This window comes from Euleptes europaea, chromosome 14 (genome assembly GCF_029931775.1).
Source record: "Euleptes europaea isolate rEulEur1 chromosome 14, rEulEur1.hap1, whole genome shotgun sequence".
NCBI classification, from domain to species: domain Eukaryota; kingdom Metazoa; phylum Chordata; class Lepidosauria; order Squamata; family Sphaerodactylidae; genus Euleptes; species Euleptes europaea.
The window spans coordinates 6022544-6042245 of NC_079325.1; the positions used below are offsets into that span (position 1 = coordinate 6022544).

General features: G+C 46.8%; 1 protein-coding gene across 3 annotated transcripts in view; it reads right to left on the reverse strand.

Annotated features, from left to right (window-relative positions):
- TRIM29 (tripartite motif containing 29) overlaps window positions 1-5752 on the reverse strand; it is a 44973-nt gene extending 39221 nt beyond the window's left edge. For all 3 annotated transcript variants that reach the window (XM_056860666.1, XM_056860667.1, XM_056860668.1), the window contains exon 1: window positions 4847-5752. In XM_056860666.1, coding sequence (XP_056716644.1) covers window positions 4847-5704 — 858 coding nt within the window. In that variant the 5' untranslated portion in view covers window positions 5705-5752. The remainder of the gene's footprint in view (window positions 1-4846) is intronic.
- Between the last annotated feature and the right edge of the window lie 13950 nt (window positions 5753-19702).

Consider the following 19702-nt stretch of genomic DNA (forward strand, 5'->3'; position numbering starts at 1 on the left):
TTTAGAACTCATTATTTTAAAATTGTCAAGTCAATCTCAGGATTCTTCAGAGTAAATCATGATTTATTTGCTATTTTTTGGTTTCCAACTAGCTGGTTTTAAACAGGGTGAAGTTGTGTGTGTGTGTGTGAACATACTTAGAGCATGCAATCCTACAAATAAGGTTGTTAACCTCCAGGTGGGGCCTGGAGACCTCCTAGAATTACAACTGATCTCCAGAAGAAGAAGAGTTGGTTTTTATATGCCGACTTTCTCTACCACTTAAGGAAGAATCAAACCATCTTACAATCACCTTCCCTTCCCCTCACCACAACAGACATCCTGTGAGGTAGGTGAGGCCGAGAGAGCTCGAAGAGAGCTGTGACTAGCCCAAGGTCACCCAGCTGGCTTCATGTGTAGGAGTGGGGAAACCAACCCGGTTCTCCAGATTAGTGTCCGCTGCTCATGCGGAGGAGTGGGGAATCATACTCGGTTCTCCAGATTAGAGTCCACCTCTCCAAACCACAGCTCTTAACCACTACACCACGCTGGCTCTCAGACTACAGGGATCAGTTTCCCTGGAGAAAATGGCAGCTTTTGGAGGATGGGGGCTCTATTGTGTTATACCCCTCTGAGGTCCCTTCTCCAAACCCTGTCCTTCCTCAAATCACCAGGAATTCCTCCAGTGGCACATCCTGCATATGTTTCTCACAGGCACCAACTCATTACAATTCTCATACCAACTCAATATTGCCATGCCTCACATTCATTCTAAATGAGCAATGATCAAAAGCAAATTCCAATCTATATCCATGTCGGCATTTCAGAATCAGGTCAATGGATTTCCAGTTCCTTTCAACTGCCTTCAAGTCACAGCATGCCTTCTGAATCACCTGCACTATACATCTTTCTGAACAGAAACTGAAAAGGCCTCCAGATTAAAAAAAAAGAAGTCACTGGCTAATGCCATACAAAGAGCATGGAGTCTGGGGGGGGAAAAAAAAACGCCAGCTTCTGAATTCTCAAGAATTTATTTCATTCAAGAGGACCTAAAACAGCTTACGATAGTTAGGCATAAATAAAATCCCTTTAAAACCATAAAATGAAAAGATCGTCAAGCATAAAACAAATTAAAACTAACAAAAAGAAGCAATCCTGGGTGTAAAGAACAAAATCCGTTTTCAAAAGTCCTTTCAGATAAGCCTGTTTTCAACTTTTGGCAGAGGGCAAGTAGAGATAGGGCTATTTGTGGGAAATTCCATCACCTGGGGCAACAGCTGAAAAGACCCTGTTGCCAGTACCCACTTCTATAAATGCAGGCTTCTGTGGAAGGGCCCTGCTGGCAGACCTCAGGACGCAGGAAAGTTTCTATGGATGGATGCAGTCCTTTGGACCCAAGCCCTTTATTGCTTTAAGAGGTGGCCTCCATTTTTATTTTTGTTGTTGTTACTTTTCCAGCACATACATATTTAACTGCCATCAAGTAGCATCCAAGCCCCAGCTAGGGGCTTTCAAGGCAAGTGAGAAGCAGAGGTGGTTTGCCATGGCCTTCCTCGGCAGAGCCTTCCTTGGTGGTCTCTCATCCAAGTACCGACCCTGCTGAGCTTCCGAGATCTGAGGAGATTGGGCTAGACCATTCTACCTTCCCTCTCTTTCCCAGCACACAGAGAAACCACATTGTGTCTTAAACTTCAACCGATAGCCAAAGGCCAGAGGTGAACAAGAACATAAGAAATGTCATGATGGATCAGACCAAAGTCCATCAAGTCCAGCAGTCTGTTCACACAGTGGCCAACCAGGTGCCTCTAGGAAGCCCACAAGCAAGATGACTGCAGCAGCAGCATCCTGGCTGTGTTCCTCAGTACTCATATAATAGGCATGCTCCTCTGAAATTGTAGAGAAAAGGAAGGAAGGAAGGAAGGAAGGAAGGAAGGAAGGAAGGAAGGAAGGAAGGAAGGAAGGAAGGAAGGAAGGAAGGAAGGAAGGAAGGAAGGAAGGTCATGCTGAATCAGACCAGCAGCATTGTCCTGCCTGTGCTCCATAGCACCTAATATAATAGGCATGCTCCTCTGATCCTGGAGACAATAGGTATGCATCATAACTAGTATCCATTTTTACTAGCAGCCATGAATACCCCTCTCCTCCATGGACATGTCCACTCCCTTGTTAAAGCCTTCCAAGTTGGCAGCCATCACCACATCCTGTGGCAGGGATTTCCACAATTTAAGAGCTCCATTCCGATACTATTCTCCCTTGAAGGATTTTAGACATTCGACCACAGGCTGCCCATGACTGCTGTATACTGGAGGTCACCATCTGCCTTCATCTTATTCTTTGTAGCCTAGCAACTCTTTCATGCTTCTCTGCAAACGAGATGAAGGCCACTGGTCCCATTCTCATGGGATGATGGCAGCCACTACGTTCTACATTATGAAGTCTTTTAAAGGATCCTAGCCCAGGAAGCCAAACAGATACTCTCTGTCTTACCCAAAGGGTCGCCTGCAGGTCATTCCGGCAGGGAAAGGTGCCCAGCCTTGCTGTGCTGTTGTGCTAGAGGAGGGTGAGCCTAGGGGTGACTCCAGCATCAGAGAAGGTGAAGCAAATTGGATGGTGGAATATCTAGATGAGACTGATGCTCTGGAGCTATTACTGCTGGCGTCAGCCTGCCAAGATTGGGAGGTATCGCATAAATTAGGCTTCTGAAGAAGCCGGTGGGGTGAGGAAGCTTTTGTGAGTCACGCAATAGAATACTTTTTCTTCTTCTTTTTTGCATGCCCACAGGGCTCTCTTCAGCCTCTGCCCCCAAAAGTTTCCATCTGGGTCTCTTAGAGGTTCTGGTATCATGGTGGTTTGGTTGCATTGAGAGCAGTCACGGACTCTGGCTTGGCCCAACTTTAGATGCGAACACTGGAATGGGTGTGATGTAGTGGCTGTGGCTCAGTGGTAGAAAATCTGCTTGGCATGCAGAAGGTCCCTGGTTCGATCCCCGGCATCTTCATTTAAAGGGACCAAGCAAGTAGGTGATGTGAAAGACCTCTGCCTGAGACCCTGGAGAGCTGCTGCCAGTCTGAGTAGGCAATACTGACTTTGATGTGCTTGTGTGGCTAACAGACTGAGGTGCATTCCAAGATGTTCCCTGTTCCGATCACTTCTCTGCCATAAACTCTCTACATGGCCTTTGGCAAATGGCTGCTTCTCAGTCTCATTTTCCCACAATCTGGGGATAATAAAACAGGTCCGCCTAAAAGTTAGGGTTGCCGACCTCCTGGTGGAGCCTGGAAATCTCCTGGAATCGCAACTGATCTCCAGACTACAGAGATCAGTTCCCCTGGAGAAAATGGATGCTTTGGAGTGTGGACTCTGTGGCATTGTACCCTACTGAGGTCCCCCCCAAATCTCCAGAAATTTCCCAACCTGAAGTTGGCAACCCTATAGTTGGGTTGTTGTCAGGATTACAAGATAATGAAGTGTTGTGAATCCTGAATGGGTTCTTACGAAACCCGTGACCAATCCTCTGAGTGGGCCCAACTTGGTTATTGTTTTTTTAATCCCTTGGCCCTCTTTCTTTTAAATGGTTTATTCTGCACATCGCCTCCAAAGCAGCCCTCAGTAGAGCGCCCCACGCGTGTCTTTGTGGGATCCACTCTTTCCCTCTAATTCTTCTGAGCAAAAGAAATATTTCTAATTCCTTCTGTGATTATATAAGTGTACACTTTATAGTTGTTATTGGGAATACACATGGCTTAAAACAAACCAAGAGCGATCCCTATAACGAAGACCATACAATAGCCCTTTCTTCTCTTTAATGCACAGTTTTATCACCACTAAGCACTGTTGTATGTATTTCGTACCTTCTCTGTACTCTCTGGCTTTCTCCTCTGAGATATCCATCACATTTTACCTGTCCATTGCTCAAATTCTAGCTCTTACTCTCCTACAGCTGCTCCATCCCTGTGAGAACCCACCGCATCCCATCAAGAATAGTGCACGCCTCATCTTCCATTCACTCTTTCCACACAACCCAGCAAACACTCTGTATTTTCCTGCTCTCTCACACATAAGTAGTCCAACCATTCTGCAAGCATATCCAGACCCCACTGATATCTCACACCCCAGATTGCTCTGCCTCAGAACTAACCCAAAGACCAACAAACGCTATTATCTGTAACTACCTCAAGGAAAACCAAAATGGGAAACCCGTGTGGTATAGTGGCTAGAGTATCAGAGTAGGATCTGGGAGAGTAGGGTTCGAATCCCCATTCTGCCATGGAAGCTCTGGCTGCCCTTGGGCCATTCACACACTCTCAGCCTAGCCTACTTCACAAGTTTGTAGTCAGAATACAACGGAGGGAAGGGGAACAGCGTAAGCCATTTTGGGTCCCAATTAAGGAGAAAGGCAGGGTGTAAGCCAAGTAAATATATGAAAAAATGAGCATTTTCATTACGCCTCTGATTTTAAAAGTAAGTGATCCCTGACTGGATTTCCTTTTGATAACTGGGGGCTAGCTCACCCGTGCATGTTTATCACATGGCTAGTGGAGGATCAAGGAAATGAGCCACCACAGATCCTATGCCAGGGACTGAACTTTAATAACACAGCAGACAAAGTGTTCTTAAAGTGTACTCCATTTAGACTTCCAATTGCAGGTAATTAAGTGGAGAAAAGCCAAGCGACGGCTCGATCTGCCTTTGGGGACTGGTTGTTTTTGTCTGTTGCAAAATCCAGAGGTTTACTGGCAGATCTATCACAAAGGGAGGCGTTCAGGTTCTAACTACAACTTCTGGAAATAGGGCAGTGCGGGTAAAGAGGCGTCATTCTGTACAAAGCACGAAGGTTAAGTAATTGATGCGGAAAGAGAAACATTACCTCTTTGCCGGACTTCTCAATCTCCACCGTCACGGTGGTGTGGTTCTTGTGCTCCTGGAACATGCAGAGGTAACAGATGCAGACCTGGTCGGTCTGGCAGAAGAGCTCCATGGTCTTGCCGTGGATGGGACATTTCCTGGCTTCAAAGTCCTTGATGGGGTCCAGCAGCTGGTGGTCTCGGAAGGCAGCCCCTTCCAAATGGGGCTTCAGGTGGAGCTCGCAAAAGCTCGCTTGGCACACCAGACAAGACTTCACCGCCTTCTGTTTGTTGTCGATGCAGGAGTCACAGAGGACCTCTTCCAGGTTCACCCGGGGCCTTGAACTAGACACTCTGGTGGCCCTAGTGAAGTGGGCCCTCTTGGTCTCTCCGGGTTCTGTAAGAGAGATGGAGATAGTGGGCTTCCTTAGATCCGCAATCTGCCCGCTGGAATACAGTGACTTTTTAGCATCCCCTTCGCTGGCGAAGGGTTTCTTCGTCTCTACCGTAAACATGGGCTTCCTCAGGTCCCCCCTCTCCGGGAAGGAAATCTGGGGCCTTCTAACTTCTCCTAGCTGCACAGTAGGGAAAGTTGGCTTCTTGGCCTCCCCAGAATCCACACTGAAGTAGGTCGACTTCTTCTCATCGGCTGATTCAATAAACTGGATGATAGGTCTCTTCCAGTCACCCCCAGCGTAAATAGAATTTTTGATCTGACCTGTCTCCAGCGAGGGGCTGGTCGAGTTGTTCTTGTTGCCATCTTTGTCACCTCTGATTGGACTGGTGGACTTCTTCACTTCCTCAGCGTCTTTCTTAGGGGAGACCGCGGTCTTTCCATCCTCTTGCTTCCCTACGGTCCCATTGGTGCGCGCGGTCTCCATTGTGCAGATTTGTCTCCACGGCGTGTTCTGGTTTTCCAGCCACCCAGCCTAGCTCCCTGCAGGAAGGGATCAGATTTGGGCCTACCTAGCTGGCTGGCTGCTCGGAAGCAAGCAACTTCGCTGGCTGTTGCCCCGGTGAGAAATGCAAGAGGAATACAGGAAAAGCTTTGCCTAAATGCCACACCCGCAAGACGGGGAGAAGGGAGACACCTGAATGGGCAGAGACACAGAGAGAGAGATGTTACAAAAGGGAACCAGGTGTATAACTCATTATACAAAGCAGTCCACACCCAGAAACATTCTTGTCTAACCAGGTTTGGGAATGAAGGGTTGTTTGTGCGTCATTTCTTCCCCCCAAACTAATTTTTATTAGGAGGCAAGCAACCAGTTTTGCCACCGATTTTGAAAACAGCTGTCCGTTGACAGCCAAAAGAGGAGTGACCTTTCGCTGGGGAATGGGCTGGTTTAGTTAGAAAGTGTCAGGTACACAAAGCAGGTTTTAACAAGCCGGTCACTTATGCATTCAGGCACATGCCGTTTGGCTTGCAAATGAAATAAATGCAAAGATTGAGAAAGCCCGTCCAGCCCTCACACACTCGGAACCTGAGGTAAGAGTTTCCATATCAGGGAAGTAATGTTGATACCCAACACTGAAGATCATAGAATCATAGAGTTTGAAGGGACCACCAGGGTCATCTAGTCCAACCCCCTGCACAATGCAGGAAATTCACAACTACCTTCCCCCACACCCCCAGTGACCCCTACTCCATGCCCAGAACATGGCCAAGATGCCCTCCCTCTCATCATCTGCTTAAAGTCATAGAATCAGCATTGCTGACAGATGGCCATCTAACCTTTTCTTAAAAACCTCCAGGGAAGGGGAGCTTTCCACCTCCCGAGGAAGCCTGTTCCACTGAGGAACCGCTCTAACTGTTAGAAAATTCTTCCTAATGTCTAGATGAAACTCTTTTGATTTAATTTCAACCCGTTGGTTCTGGTCCGACCTTCTGGGGCAACAGAAAACAACTCCGCACCCTCCTCTATGTGACAGCCCTTCAAGTACTTAAAGATGGTTATCATATCCCCTCTCAGTCTTCTCCTCTCCAGGCTAAACATCCCCTGCTCCTTCAACATTTCCTCATAGGACTTGGTCTCCAGACCCCTCACCATCTTTGTTGCCCTCCTCGGGACACGTTCCAGCTTGTCTACATCTTTCCTAAAGATGTTTAACTGCGCAGAGCCGTCAGGTTCTCAATGAGGACTAGAAAGTGAAATCAATGGCCCGTGAAAATCTTTGTTTTTTTAGAGTCTCTTTTGACATTGTTCTCTGAAGCCCTCTACCTTAAAGCCCACCAAGTTTGTCTAAAGAAGGATAATGCTGTAAAATGGTCATAGAGGATTACCTCTCTTCATCTGTCAGAGCACGAATAACTAGGCGTGATGCAGCACCTGAAAGGAGAACATGTTTATTTTACGATAAGCTTTTTGTCTGCCTAGTCAGGACATAAATCTGACAAAGTGGGCTCTAGTACATAAAATCTTATGTTTGAATGAAAAGCTGGTTAGCCTTTAACCCTCCTGTTTATTTTTATTGTAAAATGTGCTTCAATTTCATTTAAAAAAAAAAAAACACAGAAAAAGCCACTCCTGGAATGGATAGATACCCTCATCAAGTTTAGCCTGAACTCCTATCACGCTGATGAAATAACCAGACTCCTGTCCAGGGCAAATTTACGGGTTCAGTGTGAACTAGGGTTGCCAACCTCCAGGTAGTAGCCGGAGATCTCCCACTAGATCTCCAGCCGATAGAGATCAGTTCATGTGGAGAAAATGGCAGCTTTGGCAATTGGACTCTGTGGCATTGAAGTCCCTCCCCTCCTTAAACCCCACACTCCTCAGGCTCCGCCCAAAAATCTCCAGGTATTTCCCATCCTGGAGCAAGTAACCCTAGTGTACTGAAATGAATGGGCTTAGCCTGGAGTAACTCTCCTTAGGATTGCACTGCTAGGTACTGAACTGTTTTGAATGTTCTCAACCAGGGTTGCCAGCTCTGGGTTGGGAAACTCCAGGAGATTTGGGGGGAAAGCCTGAGCAGAGCAAGGTTTGGGGAGGGGTGGGACCTTAGTGGGGTATATTACCATAGAGTCCACCCTCCAAAGCTGCCATTTTACTAGGGGTAACTGATCTCTATCATCTGGAGATCAGCTGTACTTTTTGGAGAATTCCAGCCCCCTCCTGGAGGTTGGCAACTAGGGTTTCCAGCTCTGGATTGGGAAATACCTGGAGATTTTAGGGGCGGAGCCAGAGTAGGGTGGGATTTGGGGAGGGGAGGGACTTCAGTGGGATATAATGCCATAGACTCCACTTTGCAAAGTGGCCACTTTCTCTAGGTGAACTGATCTCTGTTGCCTGGAGATCAGCTCTAATAGTGGGAGATCTAGGGTTGCCAGGGCCCTCTTCACCACCAGTGGGAGATTTTTGGGGCAGAGCCTGAGGAGGGTGAGGTTTGGGGAGGGGAGGGACTTCAAGGCCATAGAGGCCAATTGCCAAAGCAGCCATTTTATCCAGGGGAACTGATCTCTGTCTGCTGGAGATCAGTTGTAATAGTAGGAGATCTCCAGCTAGTACCTGGCGGTTGGCAACCCTAGGGAGATCTCCAGTTACCACCTGGAGATTGGCAAGCCTATTGGCCCTATCAACTCTGACATTTGGAGAAATGAGGGATTTTGTGTGTGTGTTTAATTTTCTTTCATTGTGGGTACACTAGCTCTTTCCAGCTCAGCTCTGCTCCCTTTCAGCAGCAACACAGGCCTTGATCTGATTTTTTAAAACCATCTGTTATTCATCATTTTTAAGGGGTTGTTTATGGCTTTTCTTTCCTTTTCTTTTCCCTCCGTGCTTCTTGGGCCGAGGTGAAATCTTAGCACAACAGCCTCGGGGAACTTGAGACTATTAAAGAATGTTCCAGGGTGGAGCTCTGAGTTCTCAGATGTACTGGCACAAATATGCAGAGCTTTATTTTTTTCCCTTAAAGGACACGATAATCCTTAAGATTGCTGCGAGGACTGCAGGCAGCAGCTCAGCTGTGCCAAATGACATATTAGGATCCTCGTGTTCCATTTATGCCTTGTTTGGGGACTCCAAATTACACCAGGGAGATGGAGTTTGCCGCACACTTCTGCTGTCCTGGTTTGCCTGGGACTGTCCCTAGTGGGTCATAAGAACATAAGAACATAAGAAAAGCCCTGCTGGATCAGGCCAAGGTCCATCAAGTCCAGCAGTCTGTTCACACAGTGGCCAACCGGGTGCCTCTAGGAAGCCCACAAGCAAGACGAGACGACTGCAGCAGCATTATCCTGCCTGTGTTCCAGAGCACCTAATATAATAGGCATGCTCCTCTGATCCTGGAGAGAATAGGTGTGCATCATGACCAGTATCCATTTTAACTAGTAGCCATGAACACCCCTCTATTTTTTCAGGGTTCCTATTTTTTCAGTCCTTAGTATGTCCCGATTTTACATGTGGGGAAAGTTCAACACTACGGTTACATTATTCAAATGGCAAAATCTTGGAATTCTCAGAGATGTTACTTATGCAGTTACAGATACATTTCCCAACAGAGCCCATAACAGCTCCATGGGGCAGTTTGCGGGGAGGGGGATACAGCTGTTTCTCCCTACATGGCGGGAGGGCACAAAACTCCCATTGCACTAGGGTTGCCAGGCGCCTCTTCACCACCAGTGGGAGGTTTTTGGGGTGGAGCCTAAGAAGGGTGGGGTTTGGAGGGGGAGGGACTTCAATGCCATAGAGTCCAATTGCCAAAGCAGCCATTTTCTCCAGGGGAACTCTATCGGTTGGAGTTCAGTTGTAATAGCAGGAGATCTCCAGCTAGTACCTGGAGGTTGGAATTCAAAATATAGCACTTAGACAAGAAATATCCAAGTCAGGAAAATTACAATGCAAAACTTGCAGTTAGAATAATGTATTAGAGTGTGCCTTTCCTTTTTCTTTGGACGACCGAGGTAAGATGCCTCGTCCAAAGAAAAAGGAAAGGCACACTCCTTCAAACTTTGAATGAATATTGCACAGAACAATCAGAAGGCTTGAGAAAGTCTATACGAAATGGAACTTTACCGGATTTCCAATGCTACTCTACTCTTGGTTCCTGTTGCTTTATGATGTAACTGTGAAGCACACCACAGACTACGAACTGAATCTAGCTGAGCACTGCCGGCATAGTCTTACAATTTGTATTTGTTTTGGAATTTTGTTCTAATGGTATAATTGTTGCGTTAGAAGTGGCTTTCTTTTCCAATGTTCTAATACATTATTCTAACTGCAAGTTTTGCATTGTAATTTTCCTGACTTGGATATTTCTTGTCTAAGTGCTATATTTTGAATTCCACACTCCTGCAAGCACTTATTAGCTGTTTTTTTTAATAGTACCTGGAGGTTGGCAACCCTACCAAGGCAGCTTACAAAATACTAAATAAGAAAAACCAAAAAATTAAAATATATTAATTAAAATCCAGCATTAAAAACCCAGCCCAGCATAAAACCATAGATCATACACACAGACCGCCTGCAGCTTAAAATAACAGCTTCCAGACTAAAAAACTTAAAAAATCAATCGCTTAATTAAACGCCTGGGACAACTGACACATTTTGGCCTAGGGCCTAAAAGAGAGCAGCGCAGGCTCAAGGGTAAGGGTATTCCTTAAGCAAGGAGCCCCCACTAAAAAAACCCTGTCTCTGGTTTTCACCTGCATGTTGTTCTGCTTCCTACAGGCTCTTCTCCCAGCATGCAAAGAGCAAGCATGGGAAGGGGCTGTGGCTCAGAGGCAGAACATCCGCTCGGTATGCAGAAAGTCCCAGGATCAATCCCCAGCACCTCCAGCTAAAAGGAGCAGGAACGGATCTGAGCAATGCAAAAACAAGAGCCAGCATGGTGTAGTGGCTTAAGAGCGGCAGACTCTAATCTGGAGAACCGGGGTTGATTCTCCACTCCTACTAGGGTTGCATTGGCAATTGGACTCTATGGCATTGAAGTCCCTCCCCTCTCCAAACATCCTCCTCCTCAGGCTCCGCCCCCCAAATATCCAGGTATTTCCCAACCCAGACCTGGCAACTCTGACACCTACACATGAAGCCTGCTGGTTAAGCTTGAACTAGTCACAGTTCTCTCTGAACTCTCTCAGCCCCACCTATCCTCACAAGGTGCCTGTTGTGGGGAGAGGAAGGAGATTGTAAGCCAGTTTGATTCTCCTTTTTAACAAGGTAGATAAAATCAGCATATAAAAACCAACTCTTCTTATTCATCATCTTCCTGAGACACCCCGGAGAGCCACTGCCAGTCTGAGTAGACAACGCTATCTTTGAAGGACCAAGGGTCTGATTCACTATAAATGCTTCATGTGTTCATGTGAGCAGATGGGCCACACATTCATGGTTGGCATTGAGTCCTCCACTGTGCGATGGGTCTTGGCAGATGCCCCACGGTGTCACAAATGTACTGGCATTCTCTCTAAGGCACCTCTAATAATGCAGCCGATGTCACAGCTGATTTGGAACTATTCCCTGTGTGCATTTACGGGAGTCTAATCTCCGTGGCATTCACAGGCACTCGTACATGGCATGCTTGAACTGCATTAATATTCTGTGCCATTTATTTTAAATAGTTTGTTTGATTGATTTAAGTTTCCTATGCAATCCTCCCTGCCTTTCCTAAAGTGTTTAGGTAAGCAAATGAACAGGTGTGTATGTGTGTGTTTGTGTGTGTGTGAGGAGGATGAAAGTAAACATGCGTTTGGAAAAGGTGGAGTGTAAGATTGATGCCAAAAAGAAGGACAGAACATAGTTAAATTTTGGCACTCCCTGCCCCAGGATGTGGTGATGGCTGCCAACTTGGAAAGATTTAAGAGGGGAGGGGACTTGTTCATGGAGGAGAGGGCTATTCCTGGCTACTAGTCAAAATGGATACTAGTCATGATGCATCCCTATTCTCTCCAGGATCAGAGGAACATGCCTATTATATTAGGTGCTGTGGAACACAGGCAGGATGGTGCTGCTGCAGTTGTCTTGTTTGTGGGCTTCCCAGAGGCCCCTGGTTGGCCACTGTGTGAACAGACTGCTAGACTTGATGGGCCTTGGTCTGATCCAGAATGGCCTTTCTTATGTTCTTATGTTCTTAGGACATGACAGTCAAGAAGCATTGGTTCCTTCTGAACGACTACAGGAATTAGTGTTGCCAGCTCCATGTTGGGAAATACCTGGAGATTTTGGGGGTGGGGCTTGGGGCTTGGGGAGGAACCAGACATGGTGTATAATGTCATAGAGTTCACCTTCCAAAGCAGCCATTTTCTCCAGGGGAACGTCTCCCTCTAATCTGGAAACCAGTTGCAATTCCAGGAGCTCTCCAACCACCAACCAGAGATTGGCAGCCCTGACAGAAACCAATGCATCCAACCATTATTCTCTGTGATCCCCCTTAGCATCATAGAATCATAGAGTTGGAAGGGACCACCAAGGTCATCTAGTCCAATCCCCTGCACAATGCAGGAATTTTACAACTACATCCTCCACACACACCCAGTGACTCCTACTCCATGCCCAGAACATGGTCAAGATGCCCTCCCTCTCATCATCTGCCTAAGGTCATAGAATCAGCATTGCTGACAGATGGCCATCTAGCCTCTGCTTAAAAACCTCCAGGGAAGTAGAGTTTACCACCTCGAGAGGAAGCCTGTTCCACTGAGGAACCACTCTGTTAGAAAATTCTTCCTAATGTCCAGACTGAAACTCTTTTGATTTAATTTCAACCCGCTGCTTCTGGTCCGACTTTCTGGGGCAACAGAAAACTACTCGGCACCATCCTGTATATGACAGCCCTTCAAGTACTGGAAGATGGTTATCATATCCCCTCTCAGTCTTCTCCTCTTCAGGCTAAACATACCCATCTCCTTCAACCTTTCCTCATCTGCAACCCAAAGATGCAACACAGAGCAAATGGCAGGCAGTTTTGAATTGTTCAGTGTGCACGGAACCTTGGGAAATTTGGGGAAAGGAAACGCTACCTTAATAGCTCATATCAAATCCTTGCTGGACAAGGGGTGGGGACAGATGGGGCCAAGCCCTGTCTGTCAATTTGTTGTTACATAAGCTTTGTTGTTGCATTTCCATATATTTGGTTGACTTGGTTTTAATCTGTAATAATCACAAGTGCCAGCAAGGCAGAACTGACTCGTAGTGACCCAACCGCCATGGCGTTTTCAAGGCAAGAGACGAGCAGAGGTGGTTGGCCATCACCTTCTGCGGCAAAGCAGCCCGTCTTCATCGGTGGTCTCCTATCCAAGGGCGGACTGTGGCCAACTCGGCGTATCTTTCGAGCTCTAACAAGCTCGGGCTATTTGAAGCTCTTTAAGCTGCTATCTCCTAATCTGCAAAGCTTTCATTATTATTTGTAAACCACCCTAAGCCAAGGTGGGGTGTCAGTATTTTAATAAACAATATTGAGATGTGTCCTTTGTACCCGTTGCTCAACCCCTTGCCAAAGGGAGGGGTCAAGCCTGAGAACTGAAGAAGAATCTTCCTATCAGCACTGTGTGGACTCTTCCGGTTGCATTCATGCAAACATGAATAGGATTTGCTACGATGTGCATAAGATTGCAGCATTCCAGTGCATGCTCATACCGATGGGCACGACTGCAATCCGGTGCACTTTTATTCAAGACTCAGCCCCATTAAACTCAGTGGGACTTACTCATATGCAAGTTTATGCAGCTTCAATCAATTAATCAGTTGTGACATGCACAAGCCATCAACTAAGATTGCTTGATCAGAAGGCAGGAAGAAGGAGGAGGAGAAGAATTGGTTTTTATACCCCAGTTTTCTCTACCTTTAAGGAGACTCAAAGTGGCTTACAAGCACCTTCCCCCCACACACACACACACACAACTGGCACCATGTGGGGAGGGGCTGAGAGAGTTCTGAGAGAACTGTGACTGGCTCAAAGTCACCCAGCAGGCTTCATGTGGAGGAGGGGGGAATCAAACTCGATTCTTCAGATTAGAGTCTGCTGCTCTTAACCACTATACCATGCTGGCTCTCCCTGGACATTGGCAAACCTAGTGTCCGATTGCACATTTAACAGTAAATATCACATTTGGTCAGGCTCCAACAACAATGTCTCTATGGGCTCCAGTCCAGTTTCCTGTGAACCGCACCCTCAAGGAATTGGTTGCCATCTCTGGGTTGGGAAATACCTGGAGATATTTGGGTGGAGACTGGGGATGGTGGGGTTTGGGGAGGGGAGGGACCTCAGGGGGTATAATGCCACAGAGTACACCCTCAGAACCAGGCTTTTTCTCCAGGGGAACTGATCTCTGTCTGGAGATCAGTCTGGAGATCAGCTGTAATTCTGGGAGATCTCCAGGCCCCCCCTGGAGGTTGGCAACCCTAACTGGCAGTGAAGGAATCCAGAGGGCTAGAAAACAGCATTTAGGAAACAAAGAATCCCAGCAGGTTTTACTGGGCCTTCTGGCCCACCTGAGATATGCAAAGTATCTAGATCAGGGGGTAGGGCCAGAAAGGAATTTCTACATCCTGCAAAAAATTCCCCGGGGCTCAGTAGAGAGACCCGCCTCTTCTTGCATATTTTCTGTACCTAAGTGAAGAGCAAAAATCTTTGTCAATAGTAGCCGGTGATTCACGTGTCTGTCAGCCACCGGGTTGTTAATCCTTCCATCACTGAATCCTCAGGGTGTGTCTAGACAGCGGAAGGGTGTGATAAATGCAGCCAGCGACAAACTACAATCATTGTGTCTTGCAGCTTTTTTAAAACAGGGATTTCTATTTGGGGAGTGCATTTGAGTGTTTCCAATCCAAAATAGTGCCCAGTTTTTAGTTTTGGATCAGAAATACCCCAAACAAAACTCAGCAGAAAATTTCATGCGCTGTTTCGGGCAGAAATATCCAAATGTACACTGCTAATTTCCCTAAATGTACCCTTTACCACAGCTGGTAGCCCACATCTAACTCACTGAAGCCCAGAATTATTTGTAAGACCACCCAGCCTGTGAGCACCTTCTTTGTAATAGAAAAAAAATCTACGTGAATCTCTTCCAAAGGGCTCTGGAATTTGGCATTGTGTTGCCAGAGCACGCATTTGTCTCTATCAACAACGTACACCCTGCTTCAGCAACTGTATCAGCAATCCAGTAAGTGCTGAACATGCCCCACAGTGGCTACTAGGGTTGCCAACCTCCAGGTACTCAGTATAGGAATAGCTATGAGCAATATATATATAAATACATATGCTTGTTGGGAATATATGTCATTGGTGGGTATATTACCACGTACTGTGAATATATAGCCAGAATATTGTTGGCATTGCTCATAGCTATTCCTATACTGAATTTCTCATCTTATGATAAGTGTATAGAGGTGTCTGATTTGGTTTTCAACCTCCAGGTACTAGCTGGAGATCTCCTGATATTACGACTGATCTCCAGCCGATAGAGATCAGTTCAGCTGGAGAAAATGGCCACCTTGGCCATTGGACTCTATGATATTGAAGTCCCTCCCCTCTCCAAACCCCACCCTCCCCAGGCTCCACCCAAAAAACCTCCCACAGCTCATATTGCTACTCCTATCCTCTGCTGCCAACAGGAGGAACAGCTCTCTGCCCTCGTCTAGGTGACAGCCCTTCAGATACTTCAAGAGAGCAATAACGTCTCCCCTCAACCTCTTCTTCTCCAGACTAAACATTCCCAACTCCCTCAGCCTCTTCTCATAGGGCTTGGTCTCCGGGCCTCAGATCATCCTCATCGCTCTCCTCTGCACCTGCTCCATTCTGTCCACACCCTTTTTGAAGTGAGGCCTCCAGAACTGCACACAATACTCCAGGTGCGGCCTGACCAATGCAGCGTACAGTGGAACCATGACATCTTGCAATTTGGATGTATCTTGTGATTTTGAGCGTATCCGAAATTTGAGAGCATGAGGGATCATGTCAGGAGACCAAGAGGACATTGTGAGGAAGGTAAATTGAGCATTGTGCTATTTTTTTCCCCATTTGGGGGCATCACTAAAAATTCCTATGGAAACAGGAGTGAGTTGAGTCACTGCGGGGTGAAAGGGCATATAGGATGACACCCTGTGGCTTGTGCTGCTTTCTCCTTTGTAATTTTCTTTGAGAGACAGACAGAGAGACAGAGAGAGAATGCAGGAGATTAGTAGCACTGAATGCCCAGTTTTCTCATTGGAGCCACTCAGACTTAATAAGGGCTTTCAAGTCTGAGTCAGAGAGCAGCACTTCTAAAGCCCTGCTAAGTACCATTAACCCTGACTGGATTCCAGAGTGCATTATGAATCTCAATAAATTGGGCTTCACAACAAACCTGTGAAATAGGTCAGTTTTACTAGCCTTGTGTAAACAAACAGGTAGGGTTGCCAAACTCCAGTACTTAGCAAACAAAAGCAGCAACAAATTGCACAATACAAGAAAAGTAACAAGGTGGTATTAATATGTCATAGCCACTGTTTCGTTTTTCCGGGGAATCACTATGCAAAATTGCACGTGCAACACATGCAATTTTGCATAGTGATTCCCCGGAAAAACGGAACATTTTCTTATTATTGAAAAGTTTGTACCTTTAGATACTGGCTGTATCAGTAGTCAAAAAGGGCAAGAGTCCAGTAGCACCTTAAAGACTAACAAAAATATTTTCTGGTAGGGTATGAAGTGAGCTGTGGCTCACGAAAGCTCATACCCTACCAGAAAATATTTTTGTTAAGTCTTTAAGGTGCTACTGGACTCTTGCCCTTTTTGACTACTGCAAACAGACTAACACGGCTACCCACTGTGAATTGGCTGTATCAGGGTGCTACTACACAGAACCTTTGTATATGTATATATAGTTAACAGTGGCTATGGCATATTAATACCACCTTGTTACTTTTCTTGTATTGTGCAACTGCTTTTGTTTGCTAAGTTTTTGTCAGCCCGTTAACTCTAGTTTGCCAAACTCCAGGTACTAGTTGGAGATCTCCTGCTATTACAACCGATCTGCAGCCGACAGAGATCAGCTCCCCTGGAGAAAATGGCCGCTTTGGCCATTGGACTCTATGGCATGGAAGTCCCTCCCCAAACCCCACCCTCCTCTGGCTCTGCCCCAAAAGCCTCCCGCTGGTGGCGAAGAGGGATCTGGCAACCCTGGTCAACCTTCAGCTCATTCAACGCTCAGGAAACCACATGGAGGAAAGATGCTTTTGCTTTCCCCTGTGCCGCTGTAAGAGGGGCACGTGTAGCAGCGGGATGCGGAGAGCAAGGGCGAAAATGCACGGTCGCTTGAGCCTCCTTTCTTCCCTGTTCCAGCCAGGATTCAGCCAGGATCGAACGCACGGCCGTGCGTTCGATCCTGGCTAAATCCTGGCTGGAACAGGGAAGAAAGGAGGCTCAAGCGACCGTGCGTTTTCGCCCCAAGTCTTTAGCTCTGGAGAAATGAGGCCGCAGTGTTCAGCATGAGGCGAGGAGCTCAGCGTCTGGGAGGAGCTTTCCCTGGGAGAAACTCTGGGGAGGCTGACGAGGGAAACATGTTTAAACAAGAACAGTTATTCACTCTGCCGCTGAGTCATACAGCCAGATTTCTTTTTGTCAGCTCTTTTTTTAAAAAGAAAAAAGAAATAAAATGAAGTGAGAAAAGACAGGGAGAAGGTCCCAGGCCTAGAAAAATCACAACAGGGCGGAGAAAAGGGTGGGAGCAAAGAAAAGTGGAAGAAAAGAAATTAAACGGATGGGAAACTGAAAGCGAGGAAGAGAACTGGAAAAACATGAAAGGTTTCTCGCCTCTGAAGCGAACCTGACAGGCAGAGTCCTCCCTTTGATCTGCATCAATGAGCAAATGCTCACGTTGAGAGCCAGCATGGTGTAGTGGTTACAGTCTCAGACTGGGGTCTGGAAGATCCAAATCCCCACTCTGCCATGGAAGCTTGCTGGGTGACCTTGGGCACTCACACTCGGTCTAACCTACTTCACAGGGTTGTTGTGAGGTAGGGTTGCCAAGCTCCAGGTACTAGCTGGAGATCTCCTGCTATTACGACTGATCTCCAGCCGATAGAGATCAGTTCACCTGGAGAAAATGGCTGCCTTGGCCATTGGACTCTATGCCATTGAAGTCCTTCCCCTCCCCAAACCCCGCCTTCCTCAGGCTCCACCCCAAAAACCTCCCGCCGGTGGCGAAGGGGGGCCTGGCAACCCTATTGTGAGGATAAAATGGAAAAGAACTCTGTATGCCCCACTGAGGTCCTTAGGGAAAGTGCGGGATAAAAATACATTAGGTTGATATTTAGTTCCGTATAGGACACTTCCAAAATACTTCTTATCTGAATTTCTTCCTGATTTTGAACTTCTGAATCACCTGGTTTTGGTCCTAAAGAGGACCAGATGCATTTCAGATCCTACACTGTTTCCTTTTTTTTTTTTTTTTTTAATTTCTGAAAACAGGGTTGGTGGAAAGAGGGTTGCTGAAGAAAAATGTCCTGTCCCTTTAACAGAGGTTTAATGGGTGAAAAGAGGCAGCTGAAGCTTTTCATGTCGTGGAGGTAAATAACATCACCTAGTAAATAACATCCCATTAAATCTCTGTTAAAGAGCAGGAGATTCTTTTTTCCCCCAGGCTGTTGGCAGCCCTAGGTGTAAACCAGAAAGGAATATTAGGGATTAATCCTATGCACACCCTGACTTGGGATGGTTCAGGCTTGCCCAATCTTGTCAGATTTCAAAAGCAGGGTTGGTCCTGGTTACTATTTGGATGGGAGACCACCAAGGAAATCCAGGGTCACTTTGCAGAAGCATAGAAACATAGAGCTGGGAGGGACCATCTAGTCCAAACCCCTGCACAACGCACCTCCCCTCCCATTCCCCCAGTGACCCCCTGCTCTAGGGTTGCCAACCTCCAGGTAGCTAGAGATCTCCTGCTATTACAACGGATCTCCAGCCGATAGAAATCAGTTCACCTGCCTGCTATGGTAATTGGACTCTATGGCATTGAAGTCCCTCCCCTCCCCAAACCCCACCCTCCTCAGGTTCTGCCCCAAAAACGTTCCGCCAGTGGCAAAGAGGGACCTGGCAACCCTACCCTGCTCTATGCCCAGAGGTCAATGGTAAAACACCTCTGAATGTGTTTTGCCTGGAAGGAAGACCCACTGGAAGCAGTGATATTTACTTATTTATTGCTTGAAATATTTATGCCCTGCATCTCCTCTTGGCTCAAGGCAGGATAGAAAACTTTGAGGAAGCATTGCAAAGGTCACAGAAAGGGAAATTCAGTCAGACCCAAGACAACACCACTATAAACCAGTAGAAAGCATAGAATCATAGAGTTGGAAGGGGCCATACAGGCCATCTAGTCCAACCCCCTGCTTAATGCTGGATCAGTCTAAGCAGTGGTTCCCAAACCTTTTGAGTCATGGAACACTTTTCAGGAGTTAAATTCATCACGGAGCACTAATTTTCACCTAACGCCTATATTCTAAACCGAATGACAATAGTATTTTTCTTTCCAATCTCTTCCCGGAGCACTAGGAGATGTTTTGCAGAGCACCAAGGGTTCCGTGGAGCACAGTTTGGGAATCGCGCTGGCCTAGAGCATCCCTGACAAGTGCTTGTCCAGCCTCTGCTTAAAGACTGCCAGTGAGGGGGAGCTCACCACCTCCCTAGCTAGCTGATTCCACTGTCGAACAACCCTTCCTGTAAAAAACCTTTTCCTAATATCCAGCAGGTACCTTTCCGCCCACAATTTAAACCCATTATTGCAAATCCTTTCCTTTGCTGCCAACAGGAACATCTCCCTGCCCTCTGCTAAGTGACAGCCCTTCAAATGCTTAAAGAGAGCGATCGTCCCCCCTCAACCTCCTATTCTCCAGGCAAAACATTCCCAACCCCCTCAGCCTTTCCTTGTAGGGCTCGGTCTCCAGGCCCCTGATCATCCTCGTTGCTCT